Source organism: Panthera leo, chromosome D4 (genome assembly GCF_018350215.1).
Source record: "Panthera leo isolate Ple1 chromosome D4, P.leo_Ple1_pat1.1, whole genome shotgun sequence".
Classification (NCBI taxonomy): domain Eukaryota; kingdom Metazoa; phylum Chordata; class Mammalia; order Carnivora; family Felidae; genus Panthera; species Panthera leo.
This window is the reverse complement of record NC_056691.1, coordinates 31012215-31029988: the sequence shown is the minus strand read 5'-3', so window position 1 is coordinate 31029988 and position 17774 is coordinate 31012215. Positions and strand designations below refer to the sequence as shown.

The following is a 17774-nucleotide window of genomic DNA, read 5'->3' as shown; positions in this document are numbered from 1 at the left end:
GAGCAGACCGTAAGTAAGGGCGGGTCGGGCGTGCAGAATTCCCGAGGCCTTAAAGGCTGAGTCAGGAGCAGCTGGGCCACAATCCCCGGCCTCGGCGATCTGGGAAGGGTTGTGTGTGTCTGTGGAGTGCGCCTGCGCAGCTGTGGACGCCGTAGGTCAGCTTCTTGGTCTGGGGACCGGTACTGGAGGAGGGGATTCACCCCAGGGCACGGGCAAGTGTCGGGCGCGACCCGCGGGAATAAAAACATCTGCTTGCCTGGAGTTGGTGAGGCTGAGCCGACGCTGCCTGTATCCTGTAAGCCTTGAAGATGGGAAGTGGGGGCAGGGCGGTTCGGGGAACCCAGGGCGACACTGAGACCACGGAGAGGTCCTAGGCTGTGCAGGAGTCGGTCCGTCTCAGGGCCGTTGCGGGCACAGGTCTGGCAGCCGGGCCCCCACGGGACTGGGCCTGGCCAGGAGGTACAGGGCAGGCTGACCTCCGCAAGGGCTGCGGGGCCCGGCGCTCCCTCTACCTGGGTCTGTGAACATCGTCTGGAAGCTGAGGGAGGCGAGCGGGGCGGAGAGCCTTCGGCCTGGCCCCGCCTGCAGTGTCCCTTTGGGCCAGGCCCGAGAAGGTTCTCTGAACTCCGGGAGATCGTGGCCCTGTCCCGGTCGGGAACTGGGGCTCTGGATGCCCTCGTGCCTCGTAATTTCTTCCTCAGTTTGGGGGTAGTTAATGGCGGTGCTGGCGGCAGAGACCAAATGTGGGGACAGCAGAGCACTGGTGCAATCCTGCCCACCTTCTGGGAAGGTCTTTCAGAAAGCTTTCAATTCAAGAAGCATGTCTCACCCCTTGCTGTATATTTGTCAAAAGAAAGATGTGAGGTGGCTACCTAACCCCTGGGGATCCCTGTCCCTACTTGGGATCAGGTGTTCTGATAAATAAGATTTCCTGGGTCACCTCGGTATTTTCAGTAAAGAACTTGGACCAACAGCTTCTTAGTTGCCTTAAGATTCTGAAACTCTGATCAAAACCTAAATTATCATTGCACAATTACAATGAAGTCTGTTTCAATTCCTATAGCACTTGTCAGCCTGTTTTTAATTTTGATGGTTGAATCATATACCTCCAAGTCCTTGGCCTGTTTTTCTCCACCCACATCCTTAGCCTTCTTCCAGGAACCTGTAAATATTTGCGAAGGCACTTTAAATGTTTTTACTCTACAACATCTCAGGAGAAAATAGGATGGCTTTTTTAAAGGATTGGTCTCATCAAATACTGACCTCATTTTCCTTTCTAGGTTTTTGAAACATGAATCCTTCACTCTTCCTGACTGCCCTTTGCTTGGGAATAGCCTCAGCTGCTTCAAAATTCGATCAGAGTTTAAATGCACAATGGTACGAGTGGAAGGCAACACACAAGAGATTATATGGCATGGTAGGTAACATATGAAACTGTCCAAAGGGACCCCCAAAGAGAAAGAGTCCCTTGCCGTTGGGAGTTTATAGCCAGAGAGTAGCATGTAGAAGTCAGCTTTCACCAAGGCAATAACTTCATGGCACCCATTATTGAGCACAATATGGGGCATAATTCCTGTTGTGTGGTTGCTAGAGAACAGCTCCCAGAAATATAAGCCATCCTGGGCGATGGCTTTTTTCCCTGTCTGCAAATCCACTAGGTGAAGATGGGCTGGTTTTAAGTAGGAATAAAGATGGTAAGTTATATATTTGCCTCTAGAATGAAGAAGGATGGAGGAGAGCAGTGTGGGAGAAGAATATAAAAATGATTGAACTGCATAACCGAGAATATAGCCAAGGGAAACATGGCTTCACAATGGCAATGAATGCTTTTGGTGACATGGTGAGTGTCAGCGTGGATTGCTGTGCTTTTTGTGCTTCCTGTCCTCTGTACTTTATCAAAATAACCTCTTGCCTTTTCAACATTTTACTTACTTTTCCTTAAAGACCAATGAAGAATTCAGGCAGGTGATGAATGGCTTTCAAAACCAGAAGCACAAGAAAGGGAAAGTGTTCCAAGAACCTGTATTTGCTGAGATCCCCAAATCTGTGGATTGGAGAGAGAAAGGCTATGTAACTCCTGTGAAGAATCAGGTATGATAATATTTAGCAGATCTCCTTCCAAGAATAAAGCCAAAAAGGAATTAGTGTCCTTGCTTTGGTAGACAGTGGAGTTTGTTTGTTTTGTTTTGTTTTGTTTTAAGAATATTCGGGTATATGGGTTATTGTGAATCTTTGTATTTATCTTATAAACTGATAACTTTTTTATTTTCAGGGTCAGTGTGGTTCTTGTTGGGCTTTTAGTGCAACTGGTGCTCTTGAAGGACAGATGTTCCAGAAAACTGGCAAACTTGTTTCATTGAGTGAGCAGAACCTGGTGGACTGCTCTCAGCCTCAAGGCAATGAGGGCTGCAATGGTGGCCTAATGGATAATGCCTTCCAGTATGTTAAGGACAACGGAGGCCTGGACACAGAGGAGTCTTATCCGTATCTTGGAAGGGTAAATGGAGCTCCTTATCTTGTTATTCCAGCTCAGCTTTTGAAAGCTGAACATTTTCAAAGATAACAGACACTTTACTCAGCATTCACATTTTAGATGCAAACTGACAGAACTGTCACTATAAATTATCAGCCTTAGCACACGTTCTCTGATTAGATGGTTAGCACATAGCTGTCCTTAATTCTGTGTAACTTGGAGGCTTTTTATACACCATTCTGCACATAATTTCTGCATAGTGAAAAATTTCTTATGGACAAGTAGGCCTAAGGGGTTTCACTGAAGATAACATCTGCTAAGTTTTCAATTTCAAATCAGAAACATTTGGCTATTAACTCACAACAAAGCTGACTTGGAAATCATTAAGCTGCAAACTGCTGAGTCTTGAGGTCCTAGAACTGGAGGTGTGGATGGTAGTGATCAAGTTTCTTTCCCATTTACCTTTAAAAGGACTCAGAGCCCTGTAACTACAAGCCTGAGTGTTCTGCTGCCAATGACACCGGCTTTGTGGACATCCCTCAGTGGGAGAAGGCCCTGATGAAGGCAGTGGCAACTGTGGGGCCCATCTCTGTTGCTATTGATGCAGGCCATCAGTCGTTCCAGTTCTATAAATCAGGTAGGTGTTTGTATTTTTATTATAGAAGTTCAGGCAGGCAAAATTGGAAAACACAACCATAATTGTTTGGTGTTAGGTTTGGAGTCCTGCTTTCCAAGACTAGAATTTTGAGTGTGTGCATTTAATATAGTGATGTTTCCATTTGACATATTTTAGACATTTTCTCATGACAAGCTCTCCTTAAGTGTTTTTAAATGGCTGTGTAATTTTGCAAATACAAATAATTGATGTAAGTATTCTCCAGTTGTTGGACCTTTTTTCCAAATAATGTTTACTATTGAACTGTAAAGAACCCTGTGGCTCAAGTGTTATTTTATAATGTGCTGTTTCCTTAGTTGGCATTTTAGAAGTAGAAAGGATTATGCTAAGTAATATTAGTAGAAGTAGCTAAATCGTCTTAGCCTTGATAACTAGATCTTATTATTGGAAATCCTTTTCGAATAGAAAATATTTTGGGTTTAGTGGAATTTTGTTGATTTCTAGTGAGTTGAGTTTATTAGTTACCATAACTATTTTTGGTAAATATTTAAGCTTTATATGTAATTTACTAATGGCATTTCATTGAATTTTGAGATGTCTCTTAACCGTGGTAGATAGGGTGAGTTACTGTCATGTGTCAATTGAAGCTTCTCACCCCAAATTTTACTCCTCTAGGCATTTATTATGATCCAGACTGCAGCAGCGAAAACCTGGATCATGGTGTTCTTGTAGTTGGCTATGGCTTTGAAGAAACGGATTCAAGTAAAAAATTTTGGATTGTCAAGAACAGGTATAAAACTCCAAATGTTATATATTAAATTGAAAAGGGAGTGCTTGTTTGGAATCAGTATTTGATTTCAAATCCAAAACTCATTTTGAAATCCCAGAACTTAGAGTGAACACTCTTGACATTTTTTATAAGGGTAAAATGTACTGATGTTTGATTACAGGATTCTGTAGCAAGCTTGTTGGACTTATTATTACATATTTATAACATTGCATTTCCAAATTTTGAAAACTTTATTCAGAAACACATCTGGCCCCAAGAGTTTAGATAAAGGATTTTGCACCTGTAAGGTTAAAGGCTGGTTTCCTTTTTTGTGTCCAGTTTTTCAACAAGGTATACTGAGCAGAAACAACTGCTGACTCTTTTAACTCTGAAGGATTTTCTAAGAGTCCAGTGGGCTCTGTATGTCCTTCCTGTTACCATTTGTTGCCCTGCCATTTTATTCTACTTCCCAATTCCCAGAGGCTTTGAGGTCATCTGGATCCATTTTCACTGCTAAAGTTCTTTGAGAGGGGGTATAAGATAGCCTGCAGAAACAAACTGCTACATTGGAATCCTAGCCCTGCCTCAGTTTCCTATCTTAAAAAGTTAAGGACCTGTGGGAATTGATATACTTACCAATATATGTAATAGCACTTAGAATAGTGCTTGATAGCACCTGATATGTGGAAAGCCCTATTTTAAGTATTAGCTATTACTAATGAAGCTAATATGTACTTGATACTTTGTATAAAACAAAAAACTTCTTCTTTTTTTCAGTTGGGGTCCAGAATGGGGCTGGAGTGGCTATGTAAAAATGGCCAAAGACCAGAACAACCACTGTGGAATTGCTACGGCAGCCAGCTATCCCACTGTGTAAGCTGGTGGATGGGGTATCAGAGGACTTAAGGACAGCATATCTGGAGGAATTTTTATCTTAAAACTGACCAAACCCTTATGTAACATAAGACACTTGAATCATTGAAGATCCAAGTTGTGATTTGAATTCTGTGACATTTTTATAAGGGTAAAACTTTACCACTACCTTAATTGCTGTTATAAATAGCTTTATAATGTTGAAGACTCATTACTTAATTCTAAGACTTTTGAATTTTCATTTTTTCAAAGGATATATAAAACTTTACCTTTTAAAATAAATTTTAACTCAACATGTAGAGGTGGAACTTCTCTGTTTTCAATGCATTAACTTTTTGTGTAGTTATAAAATCTAATTGGGCTATAAAGATATAACTGGATATGCCAGTGGTGCATTAGAAGGATGCTGGGTGGTTCTCAAGATTTTCTAATTAACAAATATGCAGATTTTATGTCAGCTGCCTATTGGCTGTGTTGACCCAACCCTGAATCTAGCAAAACATAACAATCTGGAAGGGCAAAGGTAAATTGTTTTAATAATTTAACAATTCACTCTTTAGGAAAGTGAGAAGACATTAAGATCTTAGGTTTTAGACACTAGAAAAGGAGATCCTCTTCCTTTGACTCAAGATGGTTAAAACCTAGTAAGGTTATGGGAAAAAAGTCTCAGAGCCAGTTACTGAAGCATCTCCTTGAATTGCTGGTAAAGACCATGTGACTACTTTGCAGTTGAATAAGGACCAGATTCTGGATTACCAAGTCTTTTATCTTTGTTCTGCCAAGTCTCTGATGGCTTTCACATAACTCTTCTAGGAAAAGCCTCATTTGTTGCCTAGTGTTAGTAAAAGTATATTTAATGTCTATGATGAACAAGTCTCTCATGTTTGATAGTAACTGGAAAAATGTGTTAAAGATCCACAAGAGATGAGTGTAGACTACAAAAATAGGCTTCTGGCCTAGGAAGATCACTGGGTCAAAATTGGGGGCTTAGCTAGCTACGTAATCTCTGAATTAAAACTAAACTTGGAAGGGAAAAAAACAGCCTAAGCATATGGTTGTACAGGTAGTAAATACAAATAAGACAATATATTTGTATATTTAAAAGATGGAAAGAAAATATGCCAAACTTTTGGGTGGGTTATGGATGATTATTTTCTTTAACCTGTTCCACAGAAGACATGTATTTTTATTAGTAGGGGGAAAATTGTGAAAATATACCTACATTCTGCAGGCCAAAGAAGCAGGTATACGTGTGTTTAAAAATCTCATGCTCCCAATCAATAAGAAAACACAAGGACTAAGCTGGTGAAATATTTAATATAGCCATACTCAATTATGAAGGGAATGAGAGATCGAGGACAACTAGAACCTTATAGCCCACAAAACCTTCAATAATTTTTGTCCATACATCAATATAATGTACCATTTTCAATCTGAGTTTTCTCTAAGAAAGGATTCCTTCATCTTGCTTTGCAACAGCAGGCTAACTCAGTGGTGTCCACAGAATCCTGGAACAACTCAAGACTCTAAGGAAACATCTGGGTGCTAAACTGAAGGGAAGCATGATGGCTTTGTATTTTAAAAAGTTTCAAGTCTGTCAAAGCAGAGGACACCTCAGATGTCTAAAGTATTTGTTTTTGTAACTTCCAAAGACCTTTATATTTTAAGTTGTGAAAAGTTCCAAACCACATCTATCATCTAAAAGAATTTCAAAGGAGCCAATAGACTTGAAATAAAGAGAGCTGGAAACAAATGTTATCACTACAAAATCTAATCTGAAGAACAGGCTACCAGTATTTCCTATAGTCCAGACATCCAAATAGTTACTTATCCTAGTTAATATTTCAGAGGAAGTAAGGAAAAGTGAGACAATTTGGCAAGTTATGAGGGAGGAATTGGCTTACGTGGATTTGTAGCTATAACACATGGACATCTTGTTAGGGGAGAGAATGGTCTCAGTATAGTAGTCCCTCCTTAATTGCAGTTTTGCTTTCCATGGTTTTAGTCAACCACAGTCCAGAAGCAAATGATCCTCCTTTTGACAGGTGAGTAGGAGGTCAATAGTAGACTGATGCTATATCACAGCGCCTGTCATTCACGTCACTTCATCTCATCACATATTTTATATATATGTGTATATATATATATATATATATATATATATATATATATGATCACCTCTCACATCACAAGAAGGATGAGTATGTACAATAAGATATTTTGACAGAGACCACATTCACATAACTTATTACAATATACTATAATTCCATTTTCATGTTGATTTTATCCTATGCCTAATTTACAAATTAAATTTTATCATATATGTATAGGAAAAAACAGTGCAGTTGATCCTTGAATAACGTGGGGCCTAGGGGTGCCAACCCTATCCCCATCTCATGCAGTTGAAAATCTGTATAACTTTTGAATTCCCGAAGTCTCTTTTTGACTCCCCAAACCTTAACTAATAGCTTACTGTTGGCCAGAAACTTTACCAATAATACAATTAACATGTATTTTAGATGTTATACGTATTATCTACAGTATTTTTACAGTAGAGAAAAATGTTAAGAAAATCATTAGGAAAATAGATTTACATTACTGTAAAAGAATCCACATGTAAGTGGGCCTACATGCACAGGATAAGCCGTATGCTTAAACCATTGATACCACATTGCATATATATAACTTCAGATAACATTTTTGAGATATAAGTCTGTAAACTTATATGTAGAAGCATATTGGAATATTCCTGTGCTTAACTCACTGAAAGTACACTTCGTACAATGTATCTTTCAAGTGACATTTTCATTAAAATACAAGGGTTTGTAAACTCTTGTGTAGAAGCATGAGAGTAGCATCATGTTTAACTGATTAAAACGATACTGTATAAAAAAAGAAGTGGGCCTACACAATTCAAACCTGTGTTGTTCAAAGGTCAAACGAGTGTGAGTTTGGTACTATCTGCAGTTTCAGGCATCCACTGGGAGGCTGGGAATGTATTACCCACAAATAAGGGGAAACTACTGTAATTAGAAAACTCATTTTTTGCACTTAATTTTCATCACCATCTCCAAGGTATACTTACAAAATCTTAAGCAAGTATAGACTTCCCTATTTCTGTTAGTGATTTATGATTGATGAAAGTTACAGTTAAGTTACAGTTAAGACCACATTTATATGTTTTGCCTATAAAATTTGAAATTGGCTGTTTCCTAAACTCAGTTACCTTTTGGCTGATATAAAAATCTAAAACAAAAAACTTGTGGGAGTTTAAAGAAGCAAGTATTAGTGTATATATACATGTTTACATACATATATATGTATGTATGTGTGTTTATCTCCCATCACTTTACAGAAATTCAGAAATGTTCATGGTCATCACTATTTTTAAATAACTTAATAAGAAACTATTACCAAGAGCTGCTCCATGGTCTCTTTTCTCAGTACTACATATTAAAACTTTTGTAGTTAATATATTTCCTCATTCAACTGTGCTGTCGGTTCTGGGGTATAGAACAAAGGTAGTCACAGTCTGTCTCTTGTGGAGCTCACATTCTCATGTTGCTGAGCCCATGCATAACCTCCATCTTTTACCGTAGCCACCATTCATGAGCCCATTTGCAATGACAGGAGTGGCTGAGGAAAGAATGACTGGTAGTCACAGAACAGGTCATTTTATTCACTTGATTTACTGAGGTTACCTTTGGTGAGCATTTGCATGGGACGAAAATATAGTCATGCTTTTTGCCCATTCAGAGAGCTCTATTCACACACCTCTTCTCTAGGTCTCTTTGTCAGCAATTTTCCAACCAGGTTTCTTCCAAGACCCTGATAATCCAGCCAAACCATGGTTACAGCTCATGAATTAGTATATAATAGCACTTCTGGCCATTTTTCCTTCCAAGCAAAATGAACAACCAGATGTTCAACATTCTGCTCACGGGGAGGATTTCCCTTCACCACTGCCCTTTAGGGATGTCCCCAAAAGGGGTCATAGTGTGCTACAGTTGTCCACTTCAGTTAGTGTCTGCATATCACATAGAACCATCTATAAACCAGCCCAAGCTTTCTCTTCCTCAATCAACTGATTTTAGAGAATGCCCTGTGAGACCATAGGTTGAGGCTGGGAGCGAGAAGGCAGGAGTGGGGGCCATGAGCATTTGGCCCCTTCCTAATGTAACTTCTGCTTTGAGGGCCTGCTTAGACCCAATCCCATATATACCACTTCTACTTAATGATGGAGTGCTGCAATGCACATTTGGCTTTGTGGCTTGGTGGGTCAGATAATACACAGTTCATGATGAGCAGCTCATGAAATTGGTGGCCCATTTTTAAGCATTTATTCTCTAATACCCAGTAGCCAAGCTAAAAGCTGTTTTTCGGAAGGAGAATAGTTATCTGCAGAGGATAGCGTGACTTCACTCCCCAAATCCTTAAGGGTCTGCATTACTATTTGTCTATTGGAGCCTATCAGTGGCTCCAAACAGCATTTCTACTACTGACACTTCAAGCGTCATTGAATCTACTGAATCATATGGTCCAAGGGGCCCAGCAGCTTGCATAGATAGCAGCCTGGACCTGTTGCAGCCTTATCTTGTTCTCAGCCCCACTCAAAATTTAACAGTGTTTTTGGGTTACTCAGTAAATGGACCAGAGTAGCATACTCAAATGAGGAATGTGTTGCCTTCAAAATCCAAAGAGGCTCACTAAGCATTCTCTTTTTTGGTTATAGTGGAGCCAGATGCAACAATTTATGCTTCATCTTAGAAGGGATATCTTGACATGCTCAACATCACTGAACACCTAGAAATTTTACTGAGATGGGAAGCCCTTAAGTTTTTGTAGGATTTATTTCCCACCCTCTGACATGCAGATGTCTTACCAATAAGACCAGTAAGTCTAAAATAGTTCCTACTTCCTGCTCACTAGTTCTATTTAGCATAATGTCATCAATGTAATGGACCACTATGATGTGAGGAAAAAAGATAATCAAGATCCCTGAGAACTAAATTATGATGTACAGCTGGAGAGCTGATATGCCCCTAAGGTGAAGGTGTATTGTTGGCCTTGCCAACTGAAAACAAACTGCTTCTGGTGGTCTTTACTCATAGGTGTGGAGGGGAAAAAAGCATTTACCAGATCAATACCTGCATACCAGGTAGTAAGGGATACGTTAATTTGCTGAAGCTATGTAACCAGATCTGGAATAGCAATTGGAGTTAAGTTTATGGTTAGTTTATGATAATTCACGGGTTAAGTTTATGATAATTCACTGTCATTCTTCAAGATCCGTGTGTTTTTTTCACAGGCCAAATAGATGAGTTGAATGAGGTGAAAATCACGATCCCTGAATCTTTCAAGTCCTTGATGGTGGCCCTAATTTCTGAAATCCCTCCAGAAATGTGTCACTGCTTTTGGCTTACTATTTTGCAAGGTAGAAGCAGTTCTGGTGAATTCCACTTGGTCTTTCCTACTATAATACCCCTAACTCCACAGATCTGGGAACCAGTGTGGGAATTCTGCCCGTTGCTGAGAATGTCAATTCCATTTATCCATTCTGGAACTGGGGGGAAAAAAACTATACTGAACCCACTGAGATGGACCTGAGCAAAAACTCCATTGATCACCCTTTCTCCATAAACCCCTACTCTGATGTGTGAGGTTTGGGTCTCCTAGAATTAGTGTCAGTTCAGAGGCAGTATTGAGTAGTTCCCAAAATGTCTGATTGTCTTATTTTTTTCCAAAACATATCACCTTTATAAAAGGCTATCAGCCTCTTTGGAACAGCCTGGGAGAAAAAATGAACAGTAAAAAGAGTATAAACAGAATAAAAATCAACAGTATAGTGGGGACACAGTTTCCCTTTCAGTTAAGGGTTTGGAGTCTGTAAACTGTCTCAAGTTCTGGAATTAATTGAGGGGCTGTAACTCTTTTTTTTTTTTCAAGTTAGACTTCTGCTGTTCAAGTTAGACCTAGAACTCATCTGCTTTTACAGATGATATAAGAATTTAGTAGACTGCCCACCTGCTTCTCTTCTAGGGACACTATTATCAGCTAGCCAGTGCCATAGGTCCTTGCAAGTCAGACTGTTCTAACTACTGCAGCAACTCTGCTGTCCACTTTGGTAACCATGTCCACTGTGGTGTGTTCCAGTTGGGTGGGGGCCAGTGGCACTGGCAGTGAAAGAATTCACCCGAGCCAGAACAAAGGAGATAGAAATTTATTGAACACACTGCAGTGGAGCACTGGGCAGGACAGCAAAGGAGAAACTATCTGCCACAGTGGTGAGGGACTATAGTTATAGAGTGGAGTGAGGAAACATGGGAACTTATGGAATTTTCCCTTTTTTGGTACCTGTGCCTGGTTGTAAGTAGCTCATTGGTCAGTTAGGGCCTATGACTAGGTCGAGGTGGGTCACTCAGTGAGTCTGTTTACGTCCACTCGGTAGTCACTGTGGGCCCTTTTGTCTTGCTCAAGTTTCTATTGCTCAAGCACGTCACCTAAAAGTGGCCTCTACATCCACCTTATCTTTGGTGATTAAGTGCCACCATTTGGCTCCTGCCACCCAGGATCCACTTACCCCATTGCATTTAAGAATCTCAATTCAGTGGCAGCATTTTCCACTGTAATTTCTAATCTGTTGAGAAGAGTGACCACAGAGCTTTTCAAAGATACTAGGATTTCCCTCACAAATTTATTTCTTACAGTCATAGTGGAAGAAGTTGTGTCCTCTATACCCTTCTGTGGTGAGTGAGCATTGTTACATGACAAATCCACTCTAACATTTGAAACTCCCAAACCTTTGGATACCTTTTCTTCTACAATATACCAAAAGCATCTAGACTACATTTAGTGTAGGTGTAGGAGAGCAGACTGATTCTTTGGCCTTCCATCTTGTTCCTGTCCCTGCAATGATCTCCCTCAGGGATACTTGTTCCAGGTCCTTGGAGGTTTATGTATCCCCTAACCAGAATGCAAGAAGGCTTAATCTGATCATCCCTAAGGTTGTTTAGATAACTAGTAGAGATAATATCGTTTCTTCCCTTCCCCCACTCTGGTGCACAGATGATCTGTTAAATGTTAAACAGTTTGACCCTACAATGGCCTCTGCATACCCCCTTGCTCTATAAAATCTGTGGATTAAGCTCCAGACCTTGCAGACAACAGCTGCAAAGCACCTGGATCGTCATCCACCCAATCCCCATATCAGTAAAACTGTGTGTAAATGGTATGGAGTGGCTTACTTCATTTTTTGGTTTCAAAGTATCTCAAAGGATACCTTACTGTTCCTCTTCGATCTTCTAACAATTGGTGAGCTAAGCTAGAGACCTAAAACAAAACAAGCAGAGATAAAGGGGCTCTGTCAGGGGAAAGCCCATAGTCCGTGGGGGAAATCCCATTGTCGGTGGGGGAAATCCCAAGCTGGCCAGCCACTGTCATGTGGGAAGACTCAGCTAGGTTTTTTGAGCATTTTGGAGCAGTGCATGAATAGGGGGATACCCTGAAATGGCCCAAAGGATTGTTAGATATCCTATCTAGAATGGTAGGGAAAAGGGAAGGGAAAGTGAACAAGCTATTGTGGCAGTAGCTTGGCCAGAGATATGTGCATTATGAGACACTGCAGAATTATAAGTAAGGAGAGAATTAGAACAGACTAGAGAAGCATTGACTTTGGAAAAGGATGTACAAGCCACATCTAATATGGATATCTTGTCCACAAGAATACAACAGCAGGAGAAATGCTTAGGAAGTATGACATGTACAATGGCAAAGATGCATGGGTGCAGGCTACCATACACTAAAGTGAGAATTATTATATTTCAAGAGAATTGGGACCCTAAAGCTTAGGATCCCTGGAATAATGACTCCGCTTATGGGGAGGATATTATAATAGACAAGGAAAATGACTTACAGTCATACCCTTTGATTCAAACAAAGACCCAGGCCCCTCATGAGCCTTGAGATAACCAAGAATAAATTCCAACAAGTCAGAAAATGACTATGAGGTGAATTAGTGGAGCTAATGAGGCATTTTAAGCAAAAAGGCCAAGAAGGGATGCATCTTGTATGTTACAACTGTGGAATATTGGGACAGATGGTATTGTGTTAGAGGGTCTGAGATGTCAAAAATGGCCTCAGTCACTGCTCAACCTGCCTTGGAACAAAGGTTATATACCATGCCGCAGGCATGGGTAAGTGCTTAGCTAATTTGATTGATTTGATAAACTCTAGCATTAAAATGACCTGGCCTACAAAGTATGGACAAAGCCCAAATGTCCATTGATGAATGAATGGATAAAGAAGATGTGAGATATATATATATATATATATATATATATATATATATATATATATACAGTGGAGTATTACTCGGAAGTCAAAAAGAATGAAATCTTGCCATTCACAACTACGTGGATGGAACTAGAGCGAAATTATGCTAAGCGAAATTAGTCAGTCAGAGAAAGACAAATATATGACTTCACTCATATGAGGACTTTAAGATACAAAACAGATGAACATCAGGGAAGGGAAGCAAAAATAATATAAAAACAGGGAGCGGGACAAAACATAACAGACTCTTTAAATATGGAGAACAAACAGGGTTACTGGAGGGGTTGTGGGAGGGGGATGGGCTAAATGGGTAAGGGGCATTAAGGAATCTACTCCTGAAATCATTGTTTGCACTATATGCTAACTTGGATGTAAATGAAAAAAAAAAAAAGATGACTTGGCCTAATGAAGGGGATTTTTCCCTACCCTCCATTACACTGGACCTCTATGGAAGAACTACAAGAAATTATATGAGAACTGGGAATGAAACATGCCATTTACATTCAGCATTTTAGAGGACCAAATAATTATTTTCCTCTTATATGAAAGACCATGCCTCAGGGGCATGTTATGAGACTTTAGCATCTGTCCTTGCACCTATGGTTAATCAGTCCATTGCTACAGTAGTGGCTATGGTGGCTGACTTACATGAAACCAAAAGAATCTGGCATAGGGGAAATAGATGGGTTGAAAAATGGAAAAACAAAGGATCCTGCCAATAATAAAATGGCAGAAAGGGGGTCCATCAGAGTCTCTAGTAAACAACTAGATTTACTAGTTGTAAACTCTAATATTATCTAGGACCCTAAGAGGAAATATAGACAAGCAATCCAATGGTTCCTGCTAAGCCTATGGAAGGCATTGACTAGAGGAAAGCAGTTTATTCCCTTGAAAGAAGGCTCAAAAAAGCCAGATGTGTTCCTGAGTGCCCCTCTGCTAACAAGCGAATTTAGAGTATGGGTACTCCTTACTCCTAGAGATTAGAAGTTAGATCAACATTGCCCTCTGGTGAGTACAATAGGGGTGACCAGAGGCCCCATGTTGAATTAATCATTTATTAGTTTCACACTAACAGACAGACTGTACTAGCTCTAATGTACACTGGAGCTGAATGCACACTAATCTATGGAAACTCCTTGATATCTCAGGGAGAAATAGAAGCAATTGATACTATGGGAGACAAATTATCAAGGTCAGACAAACTAGTCTCTACCTACAGATTGGCAGGCTCCCACCCTGCTGTTTTCTAGTGCATGTATCACCCATTCTTCAGTATGTTTTGGGTGTAGATGTTTTACAGGATCTAGATCTAACTACCATGACAGGCAAATTCAAGTTGCACATTGGAGTCGTAAAACCCATCACTGTGGGTTCTGCAAAATGGGAATCTATACAGCTGCCAGTTCCTCTGAAGAGTATTAAGCATAAAACAATATAAAGTACGGGGGGTGGGGAGCATAACAAGTTTACTGCCACCATTAAAGAATTAGGAAAGGCAGAGGTAATCAGGCCTGCTCAAAGCCCATCCAATAGTCTAGTTTGGCCTGTAAAGAAATCTAGGGGCGCCTGGATGGCTCAGTCGGTTAAGTGTCCAACTTTGGCTCAGGTCATGATCTCATGGTTCATGGGTTCGAGCCCCACATTGGGCTCTGTGCTGACAGCTCACAGCCTGCAGCCTACGTCAGATTCTGTCTCTGGCTCTTTCTGCCCCTCCCCAGCTTGTGCTCTCTCTGTCTCTAAAATAAACATTAAAAAAAAAAAAAAAAAGAAATCTAATTGGACCTGGTGAATGACAATAGATTATAGGGAACTCAGTAAAGTTACTCCATGCAGCCATGCCATGTTGCCTAATATAGCCTCATTGTTAGAAAAAAAAAAAAAATCACAGCATCCATTAAGACATATCATTACGTACTAGACCTATCTAACCCCCTCGTCAGCATTCTATTAGAATTTGAATCCCAAGGCCAGTTCACCTTTACATGCAACAGGAGACAATGGCTCTTCCAGGCATTGCCCCAAGAGTGCCTCCATAGTCCCGCAATTTGTCATAGGATGGTAGCCAGAGATCTGGAAAACTGGGTATTGCCAGAGGAGATGGTGCTTTATCACTACATAGATGATGTAATGTTAAGTTGTGATGATTTATCCTCCCTGTCTCAAGCAGCTGCGTCATTACAGGTGCACTTGAAGTCACAAGGATGGGAAGTAAATACTGACCAGATCCTTCCTGGGTGTCATCTGGGCAGTGTCCTGGGTGTCATCTGGGCAGGTAAGACAAAAGTGGTGCCAGAGGCAGTCACTGATAAAATACAAGCCTTCCCAATCCCTGAACCAGTAAAGGAATTACAGGCTTTTGTTGGTTTATTGGATTACTGGAGACCTTCTTGTCCCCATCTAACCCAGATATTAAGACCTTTCCATGCCTTGCTTAAGAAGGGAAACTGATGGGATCAGGAGGCTTTCTTACAGGCAAAAATTGTAGTAAATATGTTGCTTAGGGTCTTAGGGTATCCCATTTTGTAACTATGAGTTGGAATTCCCTTCTGGTGTGATAAGGAAGCTCAAAATTTTTCTTCCTTACTTTATTTTTTCTGCTCATCCCTTAGTAAAGAAATGGCTAAGTACAATTCCTCAAGCAGATTATTACTTAAGCACTCTTTAAAACCAGCCTTGGGGGGCGCCTGGGTGGCTTAGTCGGTTGAGCGTCCGACTTCAGCTCAGGTCACGATCTTGCGGTCCGTGAGTTCGAGCCCCGCGTCAGGCTGTGGGCTGGAGCCTGCTTCCGATTCTGTGTCTCCCTCTCTCTCTGCCCCTCCCCCGTTCATGCTCTGTCTCTCTCTGTCTCAAAAATAAATAAATGTTAAAAAAAATTAAAAAAAAAAAACAGCCTTGGGAGAAGGGGTTCTCCTTAAAAATGTTCAAAAATCAGTGGATGGAAAATTGTGAGTTCCTAAATTGTTTTCTTGGCCAACCATGTCATTTTGTAACCAAAGTTTTACTTGAGACACTTAAATTAATCCACATGACTTTGAAAAGAATAAACCCAATAAAACAAAAATAAAATAAAATAAAGTAAAATAAATAAAATAAAACTCTCAGGTTGTTTTGTGAGTCATTTTCTCGAAGTCAGTAGATCTTACAGCAGAAGAAGCACATAGTAATGCCTGTGAAATATACATCTCAGGTAAAAAAGCAAGTTGTAGATCAGTATGAATAATTTGTTACAATTTTTTTAAAATACAGAGACAAGGGCATGTGGGTGGCTCAGTCAGTTAAGCATCGGACTTTCGCTCAGGTCATGATCTCACAGTTCGTGAGATCCAGCTCTGCTTCCGGTGAGCTCAAGCCCCGCTTCAGGTGAGCCCCGCTTCTGTCCCTCTCTCCCTCTCTCTCTGCCCCTCATTCACATGAGCCCTCTCAAAAAAAAAAAAAAAAAAAAAAAAAAAAAAGCACAGAGAGACATACACATTTTTGTATGTATTTTTAAAAGTCTTCTAAAGTTATAAACCAGGTATGCTTCCTGGAGCATAAAAAGAGATACTTTCTCTTTCTGCTGTATTATTCCAATTAAAAAAAAATAATATACATTCTTCTCATGAGGTAACAGATTCAGAAGTATACAGTTCAATTTAAAAAACGTAAGAATTGGTAAAGGAAAAGGAGGAGGAGAAAGAGGGGAAAACAGACTGTCTTTAGATAGGTTAAATCAAGGCAAGTCTCCTATTTGGAGGATTTATCTTTCCGAGATTTGCACTGTCATTGCTCAGCCAGTCCATTCACACAACATTCACATGAGGAACTGCCACTGGCCAGTCATTAGCCATGCAGTCTCAATAACACAGAACTTCTCTGAGAGGCGTGGGCTGTTGGCTCAAAGTCATTGGGCTCAGCCCAAGGGGCTAGAGAGGGATTTTGCTAAGAGCCAAAGAGAAGTGGACAATAAGGGAATATACCAAGAGACAATTCTGATTAGACTGCTTTAGTGAATTTCAGAATACATATTCTCTTTACTTCCACCTGCATCCCATATCCCAACATTGGGACAGAAGTGTCCTTTCCTCAGCTTTCTGTACCCTCTCCTCTTCCTCCACATCCAGGAACAGCACTAGATTGCTAATCACACAACACTCAGAGGGAGGGCCAATATAGGTAGAAGCAAAAAAACAAATCCTCACTTGTGGATTCTCTATTCTGCTTTTAAAAATTATATCAGGGGCGCCTGGGTGGCTCAGTCTGTTAAACATCCAACTTCAGCTCAGGTCATGATCTCACAGTCTGTGAGTTCAAGCCCCGCATCCGGCTCTGTGCTGACAGCTCAGAGCCTGGAGCCTGCTTCAGATTATGTGTCTGCCTCTCTCTCTGGCCCTCCCCTGCTCATGCTCTGTCTCTCTCTGTCTTAAAAATAAATAAAAACATTTTAAAAAATTATATCAGAGCAGGACACCTGGGTGGCTCAGTCAATTAAGTGTCTACTCTTGCTTTTGGATCAGGTCATGATCTCAGAGTTCTTGGATTCAAGCCCTGCCTCAGGCTCTACACTGACATTGTGGAACCTGCTTGGGATTCTCTTCCTCTCCCCCCCACTCCCTTTTTCTCTGCCCTTCCCCCACTCGTTCATGCGCGCGCGCTTGCGCGTGCGCGCGAGCTCGCTCTCTCTCTCTCTCTCTCTCTCTCTCTCTCAAATAAATAAACTTTAAAAAATTATATCA

General features: G+C 40.6%; 1 protein-coding gene and 1 pseudogene across 2 annotated transcripts; one reads left to right on the top strand and one right to left on the bottom strand.

Moving 5' to 3' along the window:
• Positions 1 to 42: 42 nt before the first annotated feature.
• LOC122205403 (procathepsin L) lies at positions 43 to 5030 on the top strand. Of its 2 annotated transcripts, none has more exons than XM_042913767.1 (8): positions 43 to 295; positions 1281 to 1417; positions 1718 to 1840; positions 1945 to 2091; positions 2273 to 2497; positions 2945 to 3110; positions 3765 to 3879; positions 4636 to 5030. In XM_042913767.1, exons 2-8 carry the CDS (start codon positions 1292 to 1294, stop codon positions 4733 to 4735), a joined length of 1002 nt encoding a protein of 333 aa, XP_042769701.1. In that variant the 5' UTR covers positions 43 to 295; positions 1281 to 1291; the 3' UTR covers positions 4736 to 5030. The 2 variants fall into 2 exon arrangements, with proteins under 2 accessions (XP_042769701.1, XP_042769702.1); XM_042913768.1 differs by having other exon boundaries at positions 44 to 155.
• Positions 5031 to 8931: 3901 nt separating this feature from the next.
• Positions 8932 to 15096, bottom strand: LOC122204541 (annotated as a pseudogene).
• Between the last annotated feature and the right edge of the window lie 2678 nt (positions 15097 to 17774).

Excerpts from the sequence above, each read along its gene's own strand:
- LOC122205403 (XM_042913767.1), top strand. The coding sequence starts at position 1,292 with ATGAATCCTTCACTCTTCCTGACTGCCCTTTGCTTGGGAATAGCCTCA. Across the intron at positions 2,092-2,272 it reads TAACTCCTGTGAAGAATCAG|GGTCAGTGTGGTTCTTGTTG; the intron begins GTATGATAATAT and ends TTTTATTTTCAG. Across the intron at positions 3,111-3,764 it reads GTTCCAGTTCTATAAATCAG|GCATTTATTATGATCCAGAC; the intron begins GTAGGTGTTTGT and ends TTACTCCTCTAG.